Here is a 19,245-nt window from a genome sequence, read left to right as displayed (position 1 = left end):
CTTCAATGCTGCAGAAATGTTTTGGTACCCTTCCCCAGATCTGTGCCTCGACACAATCCTGTCTAGGACCTCTATGGACAATTCCTTCGACCTCATGGCTTGGTTTTTGCTCTGACATGCACTGTCAACTGTGGGACCTTATATAGACAGGTGTACCTTTCCAAATCATGTCCAATTAATTGAATTTACCACAGGTGGACTCCAATCAAGTTGTAGAAACATCTCAATGATGATCAATGGAAGCAGGATGCACCTGACCCAAATTTTGAGTCTTAAAGCAAAGGGTCTGAATACTTATGTAAATAAGGTATTTCTGTTTTTTTTAATACATTTGCTTTGTCACTATGGGGTATTGTGTGTATATTGCTAAGGATTTCTTTCAAATCCATTTAGAATAAGGCCGTAACAAAATGTGTAAAAAGTCAAGCGGTCTGAACATTTTCTGAAGGCACTGTGTGTTAGTGTGGGTTTTCAGTGAATTTATGTAAATCACAAAGTTCATCGGTCCTTCTTGCAGTGCAGGAGCATTCTCAGCAACAAAAGTGCTAAAATGAAGATCCTACATCTGTATGCTAAGATATCAAACTGTTAGCATATGGAGCTGCCATTCCAAATGGCTGTCCATGTGTAAACCCTTGTAATGAAAGGCAGCTAAATATAGTCTCATCTTCCATGGGGAGGAAACACAACAGCTGTTTGAATATTCTCTGTGAAATTGGCTGCTTAAAATGCAGAGGTTTGCTCAATTAAACCCTCTTCCTGGAGACAAAGCCACAGCTCTCTCACACAGGAATGGGATGCCCGTCTATTTTAGAAGGTGGGAACACGGTTATATTCTAGGTTCAACAAGGTGAGATATGCTCTGTGTGCACCACCCACCAGGTCAGGATGACACCCAGTTTAAAGTGAGGCAGACACGTGCAGTAAAACATTGAGAGCAGATTATTCCTGATAACAGGGATAGAAGAATAGAAGAAAAGGTCACAGAAGGCGTCTGAACAGTTTGCAGAATAATTATTCGTACAAGGAGAGGGTGAATGGTTCAAAATGACCGTAGCAGTCTAGAATAAGGCAGTTATCTACAATTACTGTACTTACATAAAGAGAACATAAACAGCACGGATACATCCAGACTTCCATTTGTTGTATGCAACACAAGTTCAACATATGTTCGAGCATTTTTATATAGAAAATCTTAACCTAACCTGTCCCACTGAATCACGGATACATCTAATAAAAGAGATGAATTATGATAAAAATGATCACATCTTAAAACAGGTGACGTACACAGGAATGTCAGCTTTTATTCAAACAGGTGACAAAAAGGCAACAGTTGCAAGCTGTTACAGACAATTAATTCCATGTGTTAGCCATCTCTTCCTCACACATATGTAAGACTGGAACACCCATACATTTCCTTAATGGACTGCATTAACAGAACCCAGTATAAAATGATAATCTCTGGAGCCAATGATATCAGGTCAAATTCAAAATCACTTCACACTGGGCACAGACATCAATGCAACGTCTATTCCACAGTGGTTCAACGTAATTTTATTGAAATGACGTGGAAACAACGTTGATTCAACCAGTGTGTGCCCAGTGGGTTGAACCTTTGCAAACTTTGTGCAACATTGTACCTTTTCCTCATTGAGCAGCACTACCACCATGTCAGCTGAACATTACATAAATAAATATGCACAACATGATTAAATCATAAATAGAAAATAAATATGCCTTTATGACTGAATTTAGATAGGCAGCCCAATTCTGATATATTATTTTACTAAAATGGTCAAAAGACCAATTAGTGGGGGAAAAAAATCAGAATTGGGTTGCCTGTGTAAGCGCAGACATAGAGGCCTTTCTGGAGATCCATCACTTCCTCTGTTGCCATTTAGTTCCGAATGATTACCAAAGCATACCACCAGGATAATCTGAGATGCAAAAATCCTTATAGTAACATACAGGAATCTGAATTTCAAAGTAGCAATCTTGCAAAACAAGTCATATTATCAGGGGAGTGACTGGTTGGCCTTTCAATCACTGTTAATTAGGATGAATACTGAACTCAACTATTGTCCTCTCAAGGTTCCTATTAAATAAAGGTTCCTATCAAATAAGGAAACTATAGCAAGTCTGTCACACATTGTGAACACAAACACATGTCAATCGTCATTTCAGTATTAAAAGGTAAAAAGACCAAACATAGATATAAAACTTCAACAAAATAAAAAAGAGGACCAACAGTGATATTTTGGTCTTTCAACAAAGCAAACAGCACAACAAACCTGGCAACACAACTCTCAAGCTTCCACAGTGGAGACGGGCCAAAAAGACTACGGCCATCTGCAGGCAGACACACAATAAGAACATTTGGCTTCATTGGTACAATCAATTCAGAATCATTAATAATACTAAAGTAACATGGACTCAATGTAAACATTCAAGAGATAAAAGAAAACATGAATAGAATGTTGCAGTTCTTCCACAGCCTCTTATCTGGGGTGAAGGAGAGTATCTATCTGATGCTGTCAGGGAAACACAAGGGATCAGTGACACTGTTATAGAATTGGACAAAAATAATCAGTTACTCAAGTTTACAGTACACTTATATAGTAGCTAGGTCACACACTGAAATAGACATGGGTGTGAAAGTACATATTTTATGCACCACATTCACTCATTTATCTCTTGCGAAGCCCCAGATAAAAACATGTTTTTTTTTTTTTTTTTACAACTACAGAGCAAATCAAATCAGTTTCAACATGGTAGGCTATGAATGTTAACCCAGAAGCCCTTGCAGCAGATTGAGGATATTCTTTTAGCACAGTTGGCAAATCAGTGCCATTGCTTTTTCACACCTTGTTCTGCCAGGGTCCCAATCACTAGGTAGGTTCTCATGTTCCACACAGCTCATCTCACTGAGGGAAGGCCTACCTGCACTCATCAACAGCAGAGCGACTGGCTGTGCCTCTAAACCTTCCTGTTATGATTCTTAAATGGAATTCAAACCTCTTTAAACTTCAAAGTAATCATCATGGCTTTTCTACCATTTCTGTGCACAATCCCTGTCAAACGGACACTGTAGATTGTGTGTGTGTTCCTTAATCAACTAATAATCCAAATTGAATTTGGAATCCTCTAGAGCAGGGGGTGGCAGGTTTGAATCCCCGAGCCAACTAGGTGAAAAATCTTTCGATGTTTTCCCCTTGAGCAAGGCACTTAACACTAATTGCTCTTGTTAGTCGCTCTGGATAAGAGCGTCTGACTAAAATGTAAATGTTAATGTTCCCAAACATTTTAGCTTTGCAATCCACCTTAAGTGTTTGAGCTGTGATAAAACATACACAGACAGAACAAGTAAAAAATACAGTGTAAAAATAATACACTAAACAGAAAATAACAACGTGAATTTACGAAACCGAAAAAACACTCACACGGAAACAAACACCCACAAACCAAAAGTGAAACCCAGGCTACCTAAGCATGATTCTCAATCAGGGACAACAATTGACAGCTGCCTCTGATTGAGAACCATACTAGGCCGAACTCAAACCAACATAGAAAAACAAACATAGACCCCAACTCACGCCCTGACCATATTAAAACAAAGACAAAAACAAAGGAACTAAGGTCAGAAAGTGACATTAGTGCTGTATTCCAATGCTCAAACATTATAACAAAATAAATGGGGCCTGGTTGTCTAGCTCAAAGATTATAGGCTATTATTTACAAATATATAGGTGCAATATATTTTCTACATATTTTCTATTTGGTTTTAATCATTTAAATTCACACAAAGCATTTTTCTATCCCAAAAATGTATCACCAAAAAAATGATGTTTTTTGTTAAAAATGCAATGGACAAAAAATGTAATCCCCCGACCCACCTGGACCCCTGCCACAGCCAACAAGTGGGTCCTGACCCAGTTTGGGAACAACGTGCTCCAGAGGATCATTAGCACAAACTTGTTTGAGTTTGATGTCACTGAACAATAGTGAAATCTTACCCTAAGTCCTGTTTTAAACATACTTTGGGTAAAGATGCTCAACTTATTTGTGGAGAAAACAATCAAATCAACAGTCTTAGGGAAGCCTAGCTGTCCCAAACACTAAAACAGGCTCTAACATGATGCACAATCACAGATCTCTCACAGACTGACTGATGAGCATCAATGACTAAATACCGTCCATAAACCCGGAGCTCTTCCAAAGGACACACATCTATAGTTAGTACATTTTAAACCGTCTGGTCTCACATGATGAATGTAACATGTCAAGGGCATAGAAAATCACATACCTTCCATAGTGTCCAATTCCTTCTCTCCTGTCATCTGGCATGTTCACACTTCTGAATGATTTATTCTGGAAAGGACAAAAGTGCAATATTTCAGAAACACTGCGCTAATAGCCTAGATCTCAGATCAAAAAGTAATGATCTTTAGGCAACCCTATATTTTAAGGGTCCATAATAAACCATTTACAAGGAAGGCATTTACAAACCGTTTGCTCACCATTTATTAATCATTACACCTACATTTGTAAATGTTAGTAAGATAGCTATTCACAAATGTACATATATTTCCTTAAACATCCGGTGTTTTGTTATTTTACCAGGTACTGCTGGAATGACAACTGCTACATCTACCTTGTGCTTTGGACATCTCATGGAGAAGTTTTCCTCGTTAAGCACACAGCCTGCAAAGATAGATAGAAAATAAAACATTTAGTCAACAGAATGTTTCTTCAGTGACATAATTGTACATAGGCAGAGCAGGACAGCTTCCCACCTGACTGAGCTGCACAGCAGTAGTGGTACTTATTGAGGCACCCTTTCTGGAAGCAGCCCATGGTTGCACCTGCTGCGTGGCATGTTGAACATACCTGGAAAAGAAAGGAATTGTAAAAAAGCATATTTGCATAAAGCTGTATTTGAGAGGCCAAGGAAACAGTGAAGGAGTAAGGCACTGTGTGTTACCTAGTCACAAGTATAATGATCCTCTGTCTATAGAGACTGTTTCAGTTTGACCTTGTTTACATATTTTGATAAAGAGAGGCAAACCGAACCTACATTTCAGGAATGTTAGGAAGACACCAATGCATTTTGATTTAGCATACACAGCAATATGATCATATTTTCATTCATGTTCTCATCTATGTTGCACTCGAGATATGCAAGCACAAATGCACATTATCTCAAAGACATATCGTTGAATTTGACTCACTGTTTCTTGGGCGAACCGAACAGCCTCCTCCAAGCCGTAGAGCTTTCCTTTAACCAAGAAAACACCTGTGGACCATATGCCACAGTCCTCATGGATCCAGCATTCATTGGTGTTGTGGGGCACCACAGGCAGACTGTGGCCGTCCATCACGCAGCCATTTGTTCGGAGCTTTTTGGCTGAAGGCAATGTGGAGCTTTCACTATCACTGACTGTGATGCAGCAGTCATCAACTACAGCCTCTACTCTAGGCACATTGCTCAGTTCATGTAACCCATTCTCCCCTACCTGACCACATAGGCCTATCTTACAATCTACAGACAGTTCACTGTCCTTGTATTCTTCCCCTGGGCCTGCTGTTTGCCTTGTTCCTCCAAAGCAGGTTCAGTTGGATAGTAAGGTCCGTGTAGGTCCCCTAGGCCCACAGCATTAGCAGACCCACCACACAGGCAGCACACCATTAGGGGCTGACACTTACTCTTTGAGCTGAGGCGACCCAGACGATAACAAGACGTCTTAGGAACGACACCAGACAAAGACCCAGTTGGTTGTTGTTGCTGTCCTTTGTTCCGCCTCACATCCTTCTCCTCCTGCTGATCGTTGATCACTGTACAAGCAGAGTACTCCCTCTGCTCCATGTGCACAAAAGGGCAAAAGTCCTCTGATTTACTGGCCCTTTTGTCCTGTTTGTAGTTTGCATATTTCAGCTTGATTTCTGCCTCTTCATGGGAGAACATGGAGGATGAGTTAGCTTGTTTGTGTTTCTCCCTCCTCCGGTTTGTTTTACTTGCTGCTGCTTTTCTACTACTTGAGGCCTGCTTTGCTGGGCTTCTCTGGTGGGTTTTCTGCTTGGTTCCTGACCTTTTGCTCCTGGGTGAAGAGGGCTTTGTCCACTCCTGTTGGATGTCTTCCACATGTGTGGCCTTGGACCTTGACTCTGTAGCAGGTGATGATCCTCTCTGTGGCCTTCTAAAGGAACGTAGGCTCTCAGAGGGGTTCTGTCGAACTGTCCGACGGTCCACATCAGAGTCATCAGATTCTACTACACACCTGTACAGGTAGACAGTTGGCTGTAACCAAGACTCATCCTCTGAACTAGATGACTTCTCTTTTGAGTCCATTGTGTCGCCAGAATGTTCCTTGGGTAATACTCTACTTGAGTTTTTGGTATGTAATTTTGAATGATGGCGAGTGACATTGTTGGTGAGTTTCTGAGCGCTGACCCCAGGCTGTATTGTTCTAGGATGTGTTGAAAGGCTTTTATTTACAACATTACTAGCTTCACCTGTCAGCCTTTTCTCATTTTGAACATCAACAGGTAAACTGTGAATCTTTTTCTTTTCATTGGTGATGGGAACTTCAATGACATCACTATCATCACTTGAGACATCCACAGGAGACCTGACATATTTCCCATACACAGCGGCTAATTCCGACAGGTTAAGAACAGGTTTTGCATTCACTGACATCTCCTCTGTGCTTTCAGATGAATCCTCTGAATATGTATTGTCAGGACTGGGGGAACTCTGTGTCTGGGGCAATAGAAAACAACCTTTAGCTTCACCCAAAGAGACAGCGCCAGGGGATGGAGAATCCACTAAGGGACTAACAGATCCCCTGTCTAAATAGTCCTGAGGTGAGGGTGCTTCCTTAGAACTGGAAACAAGCAAAATGACATCAGAGTCACTCTGGCTCTCGTCTCCCTCAATACTTTCAGAAATGGGGCTCTCTGCATTTAGGCTTTCTGTAGGGTGTGGCTCGTACAACCCTGAGTCCCGTAAGCTTCTGTCCATACCATTATGTAAAAGGGGGGAGCGAACACAAGTCCTAGTCCCGTAGGAAAGTCTGACACCTGTGTCTGTTAGTGTTTTCTCAGAGAGGAGCTGCATGCAGGGCATGGACACATGGTCATCAGTGATGCTGTGCCAGCTGGGCTTCTTCATCAGGTCCAGAACCTCTGTGGTCCTGGGATTCAGATGACTCTTCCCACATCTCTTTGAGAGATCCAAAGCCATAGGATGAGGGTCTTGAGACGACAGCTCCATAACCTTAAGACAGATACAGTCACAAAGACGGTTAAGCCCATAGGTTATTCAGTAGGCAAACTTTAAACCTAGCCTATATAGACAGAATTTCAAAAGCAGCTTTTCTACACAATAGATGTAGGATTTTAATTTGAGGCAGTTTGCTACAGCAGGAACATAATCATGAAGCAACAGGAAATGTGAATTATTAGCTATGTGGATTATAATTAATGAACATGTTTTGTAGGGATTTATACATTTTTGATTAGGGCAAATCATGTACGACATTTTAAAGCTAAATTACAAACTTTAGAAGCTTTTTAAAACCTTGAATACACTTTTAAGTTTGTATTTATGATATATGCCATTTAGCGGACGCTTTTATCCAAAGCGACTTACAGTCATGTGTGCATACATTCTACGTATGGGTGGTCCCGGGAATCGAACCCATTACCCTGGCGTTACAAGCGCCATGCTCTACCAACTGAGGAAAATTCTCATCAACAAGAGTGATCAAGTTAAGATCCTACATCTGTACTATTAATGCATCACTATAACAACAATTTATCGTTAAACCAAGCATTAATATTATTATTGATGACTATCAATTTGCAACTCGTGACAGCAAATTCAGTCTACAAAATGTAAGGTCGCATTGCGTGATACCATTTCGAGATAGAATCCATTTCTGAAATATGATCTCTTTCTAACGTTGTTACTAGAGAAAAATGGGAGCTGCCCGTTCAACATAGTACCGGTTACCTACCCTTCGTCGTTCCTTGCTGCAGGTGAGTGCACTGATTACGATAGCTGGCTAGTGGCTAGCTAGCTACTTGCTTCCAGGCCTTTGTAAACAGTGTGTAAACAAAGCCGCAATATAACCACAGCTAACGTTAGCCAACGACTGTGTTGACAACCCGACTTTAGCTAGCTAGCTGGAGTTAGCTCGCTATTCATCCATAATAACACGCGTTATAACAAACATGTTGCCGAGGAACCACTTATTGTAAAATCGTTGTAAATAAGCGAACTATTTTACCTACCTTATTAAAATTAATAAAGTAAGCTGAAGGGGTGCTCCCTTTCCAAAAAGAGCATATCGTAGTTTACTTGCATTGGTAAAGAACTCAGCTGGCAGCTGGTGGTAAACGGGCAATGCATTATGGGAGAGGAGAGTTTTGTCAGTTTCAGTTGATGTGGACCTAAACAAATATTTTATTAATAATGATAAATGTATGCATTTCCATTCATGATAAAGATTATATTTTTTTGTTGTAAAATAAAATATAATACAGTTATATAATATGTTGTATATTTCCCTGTCCTCTGATGATTTGATTATGTGATGATTATTCAGTAGCAGACTGATAAAAGGTCATGCAATTATTTAAAATAAATCCATTTAATTTATCATTAGATTACCTGACATGAATAAAGAACATCAAAATGTGTACTAGCAGGACCAAGATAAACGCCTCCAAATAAAACCACCCACTCACAAACAAATAATACTTTTACATTATAGACTCAGACGGTACATACATACTTGTTCATGTATTTCACAGGTAAGAAAATCAAACTTAATCTGAGCTGTCTTTAGAAATATCCCTGTTCAATAACTGGATTGGACAAAGCAGTGTAGTAATTGTACACATTTTACAAACTTCTTGAGATAAATGTTAGTCGTCAGGAAAACGTCTACAAAATGTCTAACCTATCTACAGACGTAGACAGGCTAAATAGTAGTGTGCGTTTAGATACAATGATGTAAAAAAAAAAAAAACTGAATCCTCAAATAATGCGCTTTTAAAATTCTGTAGTACAGCAACGGTAGATAGGACATAAAATGTTTGACAATATAACTTTGGATCTCTAAGTGCTAAATGGTGTAAACATGGATAGACCGATGAACAATCCATGTTGTGCGTTGTGTCTCTTTGTTCAGCTGCAGTTATCTTCCTTGACACTCTACGGAGAAAGAAACAAATATCAGAAATCAGATCCAGCATCATGACTATTAAATCATAATGGTAAAGCTTGTGTTTCAAAAGTGATTACTGCCAGACCACATAAAGAATCGCCAACATCTTTTCTAATACTGGCATGGCATACTATTTTTTTCGCTGACATTCCTACATTTCGTAGACATGCAGAAAATACAAGAACATTACACCATTCACTGAATTTGTAGAATATCATTCACAAGGTGCAGCCCAAAATGTTGGCTACATTACCAGGACAGTCCGTTCTATTATTCAGTCTAACAGAACTAGGGAGTATATGATGGATGAAAGAAGGATGAAAACCAATAGTTGCCTTCAGTATAAGGATTAAAACCATTAGTTTCCTCCAGTATAAGGATTAAAACCATTAGTTGCCTCCAGTATAAAGATTAAAACCAACTAGTTGGCTCCAGTATTGAGAGGTCAAAGTGCATGTATGAGGAAGAATAACGGACAACCACACCCCTAAGAGACACTGTAAAGGCAAAACAGATGTTTCAGATATGTATTATACATGTGTACCCAAAGTAGATCTCTATAGGGTTATGCTGCACCACTGTACAAGATAACTTCTAATTAGAGCCCCTTTCTTTCATTTGTGTAAGAAATGGACAGAACGTCAAGGGTTATTCAAAATCTAAAGGACTAACTGACATGCTACAGCAAACTGCACAGATAACAGTCAGAGGATTCAGATACATCCAATATTATTAAGACACATAACAGAATGAGGTTATTCACAAATTGTCTGTATTACGCAATGAATGACATCCGTACGATACAGACTAGTGATGCTGCCAAAACCAGAGGTGGTTGGGGAAACATCCAGCGAGACTTGGCTGTCATGCAGGTTTTGGCCTCAGAGTGGCAGCACTCAACACCTTGTCGTTTTCACATCAGTGGTTCATCTCTGAATCCCTGAAGGCCGGACCACCAGCTTAATGTTATGTATACCATTATTATCTGTGTCCACTGCAGGTGAGAGCTCTCCTAGTGCTTTGTGGGCCAACCTCAGGTTCTCCCTGAGATGTCCCAGGTCTCTCTCTGCCTTGGCCCTCATGATGCTTAGCTCTGTGTAGATGTCCTTGTACGTCTCTGTTGCATACCTCTTATCCTGGGGGGAACAGGGATTAGGCTATAAACAGGCACTATTACCAGGTTAAATAGAGTATGACCCATGCTAATATTTGTACAGTAATACATGGCAATAGCAGGACAATAGTGTTGTCCATCTTATATCTACTCTTCATACATTTATACAAACAAAGGCTATTGTTATTCTGTGTGCTGTGCTGTGATCTCACCCTGTGGGCTGTCTGGAGTTCATCCTTGAGCGAGATGATCTTCTGCTTGAGGCACTGCGCCTCTGACTCCTTCACACGCAGGGAGATCTAACAGTCAGACAGAATCACAGTTGATGCCTCAGACACAGGTACAACACCAGAGGACCAAGGTGCCATAGATCAGCACAGAATGTACAGCACATGAGTATGTCATATGTTTTAGAGGCTGTAAGTTGGTCATGTTGCTAAGGGTGACATCTAGTGGTGTTACCAGTCAAAGGCAGATACAGTTTACCTTTACATCAAACTTTACTTGACTGGACTAGATAAAGAATATATCGAACAATTTTTTGGTATACTTAAGCAGCATAGCTATTGTGCAGTGAAGTACTACTGAACACTTACCTCCAGCTCATACACATCTCTCTCCTGACTAAGAGGGAAGATGTCCTGCTTGGCCAGAGAGCAAAGTCTGGTGATCTCTGCAGCAAGATGGCCACTCAGCTCCTGGAAAGACAATCACAGTCATCATTACTAACACTGCTACTTTGTATTTGACAAAGACAGAATTGGGAAATACTAAGGGAAATGTAAGGGACCCTCAAGGTTTTGTTGCAGAGTGTTGTAACAGTCTGATATGACGTTTATAAAAGTATGCGTTATGCATTCTACTATGTGTGTTAAGACAGAGGACCCGGCAGCAGATTTAGTTGGCTTGGAGCAGAAACACTTGTGATGATACATGGTCATAATGTGACTGGCCTGGTTGCGAGTTCTGAGGTCCTGGTTCTCCTGCTGACACTGACACAGAGCCTGTCTCTCTGCCTCCAGGGCCTGGCCCAGGTGGGAGCTCTCCAGACACTTCAGAGAGTACTGCTGGGACAACACCTCCAGCTCCCTGTGACAGGAGAGCATCTCCTCACTACACACACACACACACACACACACACACACACACACACACACACACACACACACACACACACACACACACACACACACACACACACACACACACACACACACACACACACACACACACACACACACACACACACACAAAACATGATCCTGAGAGCTGAAAACCACAGCCAAGACTAGACACAAGGTGCACTGTGTGTTATACAGACAGACATATACAGAGTCAAGGACAGGTAGAATGCAGATTATCAGTCCAAAACTCAGTGTTTGTCAGCCAATCCAGTGTACTATCTGGCCATGTGCTTTCCTTGACGATTTACAACCACATAGATCAACAGGTAGTACATTTACCTGTGTTGCCTGCATATTTCTCCAAGATTCACATCTCCTGCATTGCTGTTTTCATGGCATGCCCTCTGTATCTCTCTCTTGACTTCGGCACGGTGAGCGTTCTTCATTGCTTCAATTGCTAATGCCACAATAAAAGGGGATATGTTCACTCCATTAGAGTGGCATGGGAATGTGAGCTTATCAATATTCTGAGAAACTCTGCCTTCACACATACTGTAAATATCCTAAAAACGTTTAACCTTTAAACATACACACACACACGCACACACACACACACACACACACACACACACACACACACACACACACACACACACACACACACACACACACACACACACACACACACACACACACACACACACACACACACACACACACAGTCCCCACTCACCTGTGATAGTAGCAGCCGTCTCCTCCTCCAGCAGTCTGTCTGTGTCTAACTGCAGGCGCTGCAGGTCCTGCTGGTGTCTGTGCTGCAGTTCCCCCACAATCCTCTGCTGGGACTCCTCCATGGTGACAAAGCCATGCTCATATGTGGCCTGCAGGGGCAAACACAGACGCAGTGGACTGTTAGGTGATCCACAGATTCATTGTTATAATGGTCACTACTCCCTGGGGTTGGTTCATTACATCTTAATTCTAGTGAATTCAGGAACAACCAAAAATATAATTGATGATCATCGACAATTGTTATTATGGGAGTTGCCCTACCTTTAGCTTTTCTATGTCCTCCTTATGTTTCAGCTGGAGAGATGCCATTCTACCATCATGCTCTGCTTTCATGTTGGCCATGACAGACAGCTGCTCCTCCAGATCCTTCACATGACCTCTCAGTGATGATAACACAATCTCCAGCTCCTCCTCCCCCACAGTGTTTGCTTCTTCATGGGGTTCAGTAGTGCTCCTCTCCTCTACATCCTTATCAGTATCAACTTCCTGGATTCCTTTCTCTACCTCATCTACCCTACTCTCTACCTCATCTACCCTACTCTCTACCTTTATCTTTGAACTCTCAATGCTGTTGGTCAGGAAGTCACCCTCCACCACCTCTGCACACCTTCTAACCCAGCACACTTCCTCTACTGCAGTCACTCTGTGGTTTGGGCTTTCCACCTCCATTTTACCTGTAGCATTCATTGCAGGCGTCTCTGTCTTCTGCTCACTTGCAGTGTCTAGTAGCTGTGTGGCTGTTTGCTGTGAGTCTATGTGTTCTCCCTGCCTCAGGGGGGTCAACCCTAATCCCACTGAGGAACTCCCCTGTCTCTCCAGGTCTGACTGTCTGCCCCCAAGCTGCTGGTTTTCACTCAGCAGCCAAGCACATCTACTGCACATCAAAGGAGAAGAAGCAATGAGCAGTCCCTGTTGAGTCTCTTGAAATTGTCTCTTGTGTAGAGTGTTAAGCCTACTGAGACGATAGGATGAGAAGGCTTCCATGGCGGTGCAGTGTATGGAAGCTAACCGGGGATCATTTACATTGTGGAAATTACAAAGTCTTTGTGCCAGGGACTGGAGCTCGTCATTGGCCGAGGCTCCGACTGAGGAGGCGATTTGGTTGAGCAGGAAAATTCTCTCCTGTGTGATCTCTGTGAAATGTCGGCTTATGAAGTCATCGGTGTCATTATGCTGGTTGTACACATTCCATATCCTCTCATCATCACCTTCCTCTTTCATTTCTGAACCTGTTTCACCTGCTATGTTTCCAATGATGTCCAGGTCTCTCAAAGAACTGCATCCATTCATCCTGTCCAGGCCTCCAGTGTTTATGTTTAATTCTGTCTTATTATGAGAAAAAAGACTATGAGCTAGGAGGAGCGTTTGCTTTTCCACTACCATGTGTTCTAAAATCTGACTTAGAATCACATCTGTGAGTTTATCCTCATTGGACTGGGATGGGTTGACTTTCAAACTGTTCAACAGCCTTCCCCAAAACTCCTCCTCTAACTGAAGCTGCCTGACCACTGTCTTGTTCACCTCCACACACTTTCTATCTAATGGCATCTTTACCACATCCATATCTGACCTGTCAATCACCTGCACTACTCTCCCTAAGGTTCTGGACATCAACCTTATCCCTTCCATCACTTGCTGAACCCTTTCTTCACCTGAATCCAATATTACCTCCTCCTGCCATTTGCCTTCACTGCTACACCTTAATCCACTTTCTTTCTCCACCGTCCTTTCCTTCTCTACTTCCTCATTAAACCTTACAATGTCAGCCTCTGCCTCCATGGCTCTCTGGCTGTACAACCGCTCAGCCTCTCTGAGTTGTGTGTTGTGGGCCTGCAGCTCCCTGCAGGTCTGTTCTGTGTGCTGGAGCTGCCTCTCTAGTTCTAATTGCTTGGCCTCCATGGCCTGCAGACACTGTTGAAGGTGTTCCCGCTCCTTCTCTCCAAGGTGGTGTGTGTTGATATTCTCTTCCCCAGCTTCCTCCTCTTCATCATCATCATCATCATCATCATCATCATCATCATCATCATCATCATCATCATCATCCTCTTCTGCTGGGAAGCCCAGGTCTTTGAAAGTGTCCTCCCTGAGCTGCAGCTGTACCTCTGTCTCCTTCAGATGCTGGTCCATTGAGGCTAGTAGGGACTGGGCCTCCTGGAGCTGCTCATCTCTCCTGCGCAGCTCCTTCTCCAGGCCTTCCACTTTGGTCTGGCTGTGCTGCTCTGCCTCAGGGAGGAACTGAGGCCCACTGTACTGAGTGATAAGCTCTGCTTTCAGTCTCTCTATCTCTCTGTCTGCCTCTGTCAGCTGGTTGAGCATCTCCTGGTTGCGCTGGTTGAGGGCCTCGTTCTGGCTGCTGAGCAGCTCTACCTCCTGGGATAGTCTCCTCATCACGATGGCCTGGTCTGGGTCTACGTACTCCTCCGTGGGTCTGGGTGTCTCACAGCATAGTAGGTTGTCTATTCTCACGCTGTTGGCTCTTTCCTGAGTTTCCCCCATGCTCAGTGAATCTGGGCTCCATGCACAACTTTTTGTGTGCGATTCTGGAATCGATGTCTGTTGATGAGAGCTAGTTTCAGTGCCCAAGTTAGGCCCTCTGTTCTCACTTCCATTCTGAGGCACAGAGTAGGATGAGAGTTCTGTGTCTGAGGTTGGTGACATGACAGGTGTGTTTACTGATATAGGGCAGTCAGGGAACAGATCCTCCAGCCCCTGGAGGTTTCCCTCGGTGTCATGTAGCCAGATGCTGGGTGGTGGTGATGGGTAAGTTCCAGGGGAGCTGTGTTTCTCCAGAGGGGCCGATGACAGGGCCAGGCCAAGCTGCTCCTGGAGCTGCTCCTGTATGTTCTGTTTCTTCAGCTCCTGTTGCTGGAGGAGCTCTCTGGTCTCCTTGTACATGTCAGTCAGGCTTTTCAAAGAGGGAAGATCAGCTTCTGGGCACATTGGGGCCTCAAGCTTACAGGAGGAGGCAAGACAATTGTCTATAATTAGGTAGTTATCCTTGTTGCAAAGTGGAAGTATTATAGATGGAAATACAGAGCATATCCATAATATGTATAGGCCAGTATATACTTTGCCTTACCGGCAGGGAGGCATGATGCTGGCGTCCTAATGCAGTGCTCAAATGAGCCTCCAGCTCAAGCCTGCAATGGTCTGACTCTGCCAACTGGCCCTTCAACTCCTCTACCTTTAATCACAAGACACAGAGATAAAGTAAGTCCACCGTTAAGCCAACCAGCAGCAGAGAAAGCACCTCATAACGTTAACATTGTTCCTGTTAGGAATCATTTTGAGATACACAGACTCACCCTCCTGTGGTAGGTCTCCAGCAGAATCCCCATATCCTCTTTATCCTTGCCCTGGGACTCAGTGTACAATGGAACAGTCTTCTCCTGTCGAAAGGCAGTCCTTTCCACCTGCTGCCAGCACTGTTCAATCTCCCTCTGCACCCTCTGGTGAGTCCTGGGTGACCTGGGACTGATACCTCCTCTGTCACAGTCCATCTCCCAGCCCACAAGGAAGCCTAGCATGCTGTCATACCTCCTCCTCCTCTCCTCTCGCCTCCTCTTCCTCTCCAGGTCCCCTAACTCCATCCGAAGAGGCTCCTTTGTCTCCTGCTGCACCTCCTGCTCAGAGGCTAGCAGGGCCATAGGGCTGAACTCAGCCCAGTCAAAGGTCTTGGAGCACCCTTCGCGTCTCCTCTCACGGATGCTGCTCTGTTTGGGCCCCTGGACTCTCTCTGTAGGGACCTCAGAGGAGGGGGAGGAGTCCTGGGTCACGTCTGGCTTAGGGAGGGGCAGTGACTCTGATGGGCTGCAAGGGACGTGATGGACTGGCAAGCTGCTTTACAATCACAACAGAATAACACAAATACTTACTGACGGAGGAAATGAGGCATTCTGCTGAAACGAAGGCAGAGACCTTCCCATTACTACTATAGAATGGTGGTAGTCTACTAATGTATTACTATGTAGTAGTGAGGCTGGTATTACAGACACCATTTACCTGGCCACATCAGGAGCGTTAGATGGATGGACATTCTTCATGAGGGCCTGGATCCAGTTTCTCCGTATCCCTGCAGTCATGGCTGACAGAGTAAAGACACACTTCTGGGTCTGAGGGAAGACATTAGGAATATTACTTTGATTGAGTATAGGAGACTTACTGTATGTATAGAATGGATCAACATTCATCTGTTGATTTCAATTTTTGTAGGTATAGATATAGTATTACATGGATCTGAAAGCCGTAGTTCCTCTGGACCTGGTGCTCTGAGACATTATGACACTTGGTCAAATCAATCTCCCCCTCCAGATCTGAGTTCTAACAAGAGAAGATGACAAACATTAATTCAAGACTTGGGATGAAAAAAAATAACAAAACCATGTTTCCCTGTCCTCACAAAATCACATATCTGTGTGTACTTCATTCAGTAAAAATGAAAATGCACATGAACTTGCCTCCTCTGCGAAGGAATCCTTGTAGTACCTCAGACTGTCAGCTGATAGCACAAACCAGTATTTCCTCCACTAGAGGGGAGCAGACAGACATTATAAGGGATATTAGACGCAGAAAACTACATAATACATTTGAACTGTCAGGCTTCACCTTCATAGCAAGGATCCACAGCACCTTAAACATCACTAAATGTACACGCACACATTCCGGATCCATGTGCCTTTGGGGTAGAAACGTGGGAAGGTGTTCAGTGACCAAAGTAAAAGACATTCTGGATCTGTCCATTCCTATACCTGATCCTCCTTATCCAGTTTCATCATCCACCCTTTCTTGAAGTTCAGCAAATCAGGCTGTGAGGAAGATAAGACAGTAAGTTAGTCAGGAGTTCAAAGAGGCTCGGTCATACAGTTGCTTTCAGACACTCCAACATAAAAGTAAACTGCCGTCAATCCACTTGGGGCTTTCATTTTTACTTGTTTAAATTATGAGAGGGTCCTTGTTTGAACTGTGTCAGTTTTCTGACATGTTTTACAGCTTTCAGTGCACAGACATTCCAGAAGTAATAAGCACTCACAGTCATGACAGACTCCGAGGTCCTGCGGTCCAGTGACTTAGCTCTTCTCTGAGGAGGAGGGACGGTGAGTTGACCTGGGCGTAGATCTCCACACGACTGCAGTTTCTGGGTGTAACAACAGGACACTATCAATCAATTGTGGTCCTTCTGTAGCTCAGTTGGTAGAGCATGGCGCTTGTAACGCCAGGGTAGTGGGTTCGATTCCCGGGACCACCCATACATAGAATGTATGCACACATGACTGTAAGTCGCTTTGGATAAAAGCGTCTGCTAAATGGCATATATTATTATTATTATATTATTAATTACTGAAGTAACAATGTAGAAGGTGTCAGATGGATTAGCAAACGTCATCATGTCCTGTATTACTGTAATAAAAAACAAGATGTCATTTCCCTTTAGTCTATCATGACTGAGACAGCTTGGACGTGTGCATTGTATCAAGCAGAGAACCCACAAGTCATGGCAGGTCTCTGGCAGGCAGTGTTCTGAGATGTAAAGCTTATTGTGGGACACAGCAGGAGACAGGAAGTGCTCTCTATACAGGGGCTATTAAACCTTACTCACATTAAGAATGAGTTCCACTCTGGTGACTGGGCTTGGCTGGGGAGTGTATGAAAAGACGTTGGAGGCTGTATTATCCCTGATGGCCCCTGGCATCCAGTCTCACAAGCCCAGGGATGTTAAACGTCCCAAATCTCTGTCTTGACAAGATTCCCACATCCCTGACTGTTACCTACCACAGCTACCTCATATTGGGTTTCATCCTGGCTAACCAAATAGCACTAAAAAACACATCAGAGAGTCCCTTTAAATCTAGATTAGCCAGCGCTAAATGAAACTAGAGACAGCGGCACCATATGAAACAAGATTATTTTCTCATTTACTTGAGCCTTCAACAGCCTCATTCTTTTTACTCTTATGTAATAAAAAAGGGGAAAATGAACACTTCAGTAAATCCAGAACATTCTTCGTCTTGTGCCCAGCTATTTGCATAGAAAACTATCCAAGGACACATAACAGTAACATGAGGGAGAGAACACTCTGCTCCAGCCAGCAGTGTGAACTAGCCTCCTGTCTTCTCCAACAACACTGACCATTCTGGACAGTTGCTGTCTTCCAATGAAGTCTCTTTTCCCTGGGATAGGATGAGAAAGGGGAAGTGAGGGGGATTCTGGGGAATCTGAGCCTGGGGGACAGAGTGAACTTTGAACAGGCATTTGACCTCTCACTCCAATACCCCCCCTGCAAAAAAAAAAAAACTGGAACTGGAGGAACATAAATGATCACATGGGATAATATGTTCCGTCGGGCAGGAACTTAAGAGAAAAATCCTACAGAGGGATTTAATCAGAGATTAACGTTATACCTTTGACCCCACGGGATGGCCATACTGTGTATGATGTGTCTAACTAAATCATATTACTGGGTTCAACACTTCATACAGTATCTCATATTATAAACATAAATATATACAGTACACCAGCCATAGTCTGTGAAAAATCAACTACAAGCGGCCGGTTGCACCTTAATTGAGGAGGACGGGCTCATAGTAATGCCTGGAAGGGAAGGAGTGGAATGGTATCGAACATATCAAACACGTTTCCAGGTGTATGATGCCATTCCATTTACTCCGTTCCAGACATTATTATGAGACGTCCTCCCCTCAGCAGCCTTCTGTGACATCAACAGTATGTTTTCTACAATGTACAATGTGCATACTGTGTACCAGTATGGACTGTACATGTGTTCTATACTGTAGTGTTAATCCTAAATGCTGGTCATGTGTTTGTTGTTGTCAGGAGTAGACAGACTGATACTTATGCTTTAGTCACTACCTTAATCACCGGAGCTAGTCTGAGAACATGGTGACTGTCATTTCACAAACAGATGTGCACTTGAGATACTGTTCAGTGATAGTCCCTCCCAGCCTCAAACACATGACCAACAGCTGAC

General features: G+C 43.0%; 1 protein-coding gene across 1 annotated transcript in view; it reads right to left on the bottom strand.

The window, feature by feature from the left end:
• Positions 1-9,078: 9,078 nt before the first annotated feature.
• The window catches only part of LOC118384205 (interaptin-like), a 25,338-nt gene continuing 15,171 nt past the window's right edge, over positions 9,079-19,245 (bottom strand). Inside the window, exons 2-15 of the mRNA XM_052519085.1 lie at positions 17,290-17,394; positions 17,009-17,065; positions 16,718-16,786; positions 16,491-16,580; positions 16,263-16,372; positions 15,566-16,097; positions 15,340-15,444; positions 12,522-15,212; positions 12,202-12,349; positions 11,808-11,925; positions 11,298-11,457; positions 10,941-11,042; positions 10,557-10,643; positions 9,079-10,366 (exon numbers count right to left, since the gene is read on the bottom strand). Of these exons, the coding sequence (XP_052375045.1) occupies positions 10,157-10,366; positions 10,557-10,643; positions 10,941-11,042; positions 11,298-11,457; positions 11,808-11,925; positions 12,202-12,349; positions 12,522-15,212; positions 15,340-15,444; positions 15,566-16,097; positions 16,263-16,372; positions 16,491-16,580; positions 16,718-16,786; positions 17,009-17,065; positions 17,290-17,394 (4,584 nt within the window). The 3' untranslated portion in view covers positions 9,079-10,156. The remainder of the gene's footprint in view (positions 10,367-10,556; positions 10,644-10,940; positions 11,043-11,297; positions 11,458-11,807; positions 11,926-12,201; positions 12,350-12,521; positions 15,213-15,339; positions 15,445-15,565; positions 16,098-16,262; positions 16,373-16,490; positions 16,581-16,717; positions 16,787-17,008; positions 17,066-17,289; positions 17,395-19,245) is intronic.

The sequence above is a fragment of the Oncorhynchus keta genome, chromosome 5 (assembly GCF_023373465.1).
Source record: "Oncorhynchus keta strain PuntledgeMale-10-30-2019 chromosome 5, Oket_V2, whole genome shotgun sequence".
In the NCBI taxonomy this organism is placed as follows: Eukaryota; Metazoa; Chordata; class Actinopteri; order Salmoniformes; family Salmonidae; genus Oncorhynchus; species Oncorhynchus keta.
This window is presented reverse-complemented; position numbering and strand designations above follow the sequence as displayed.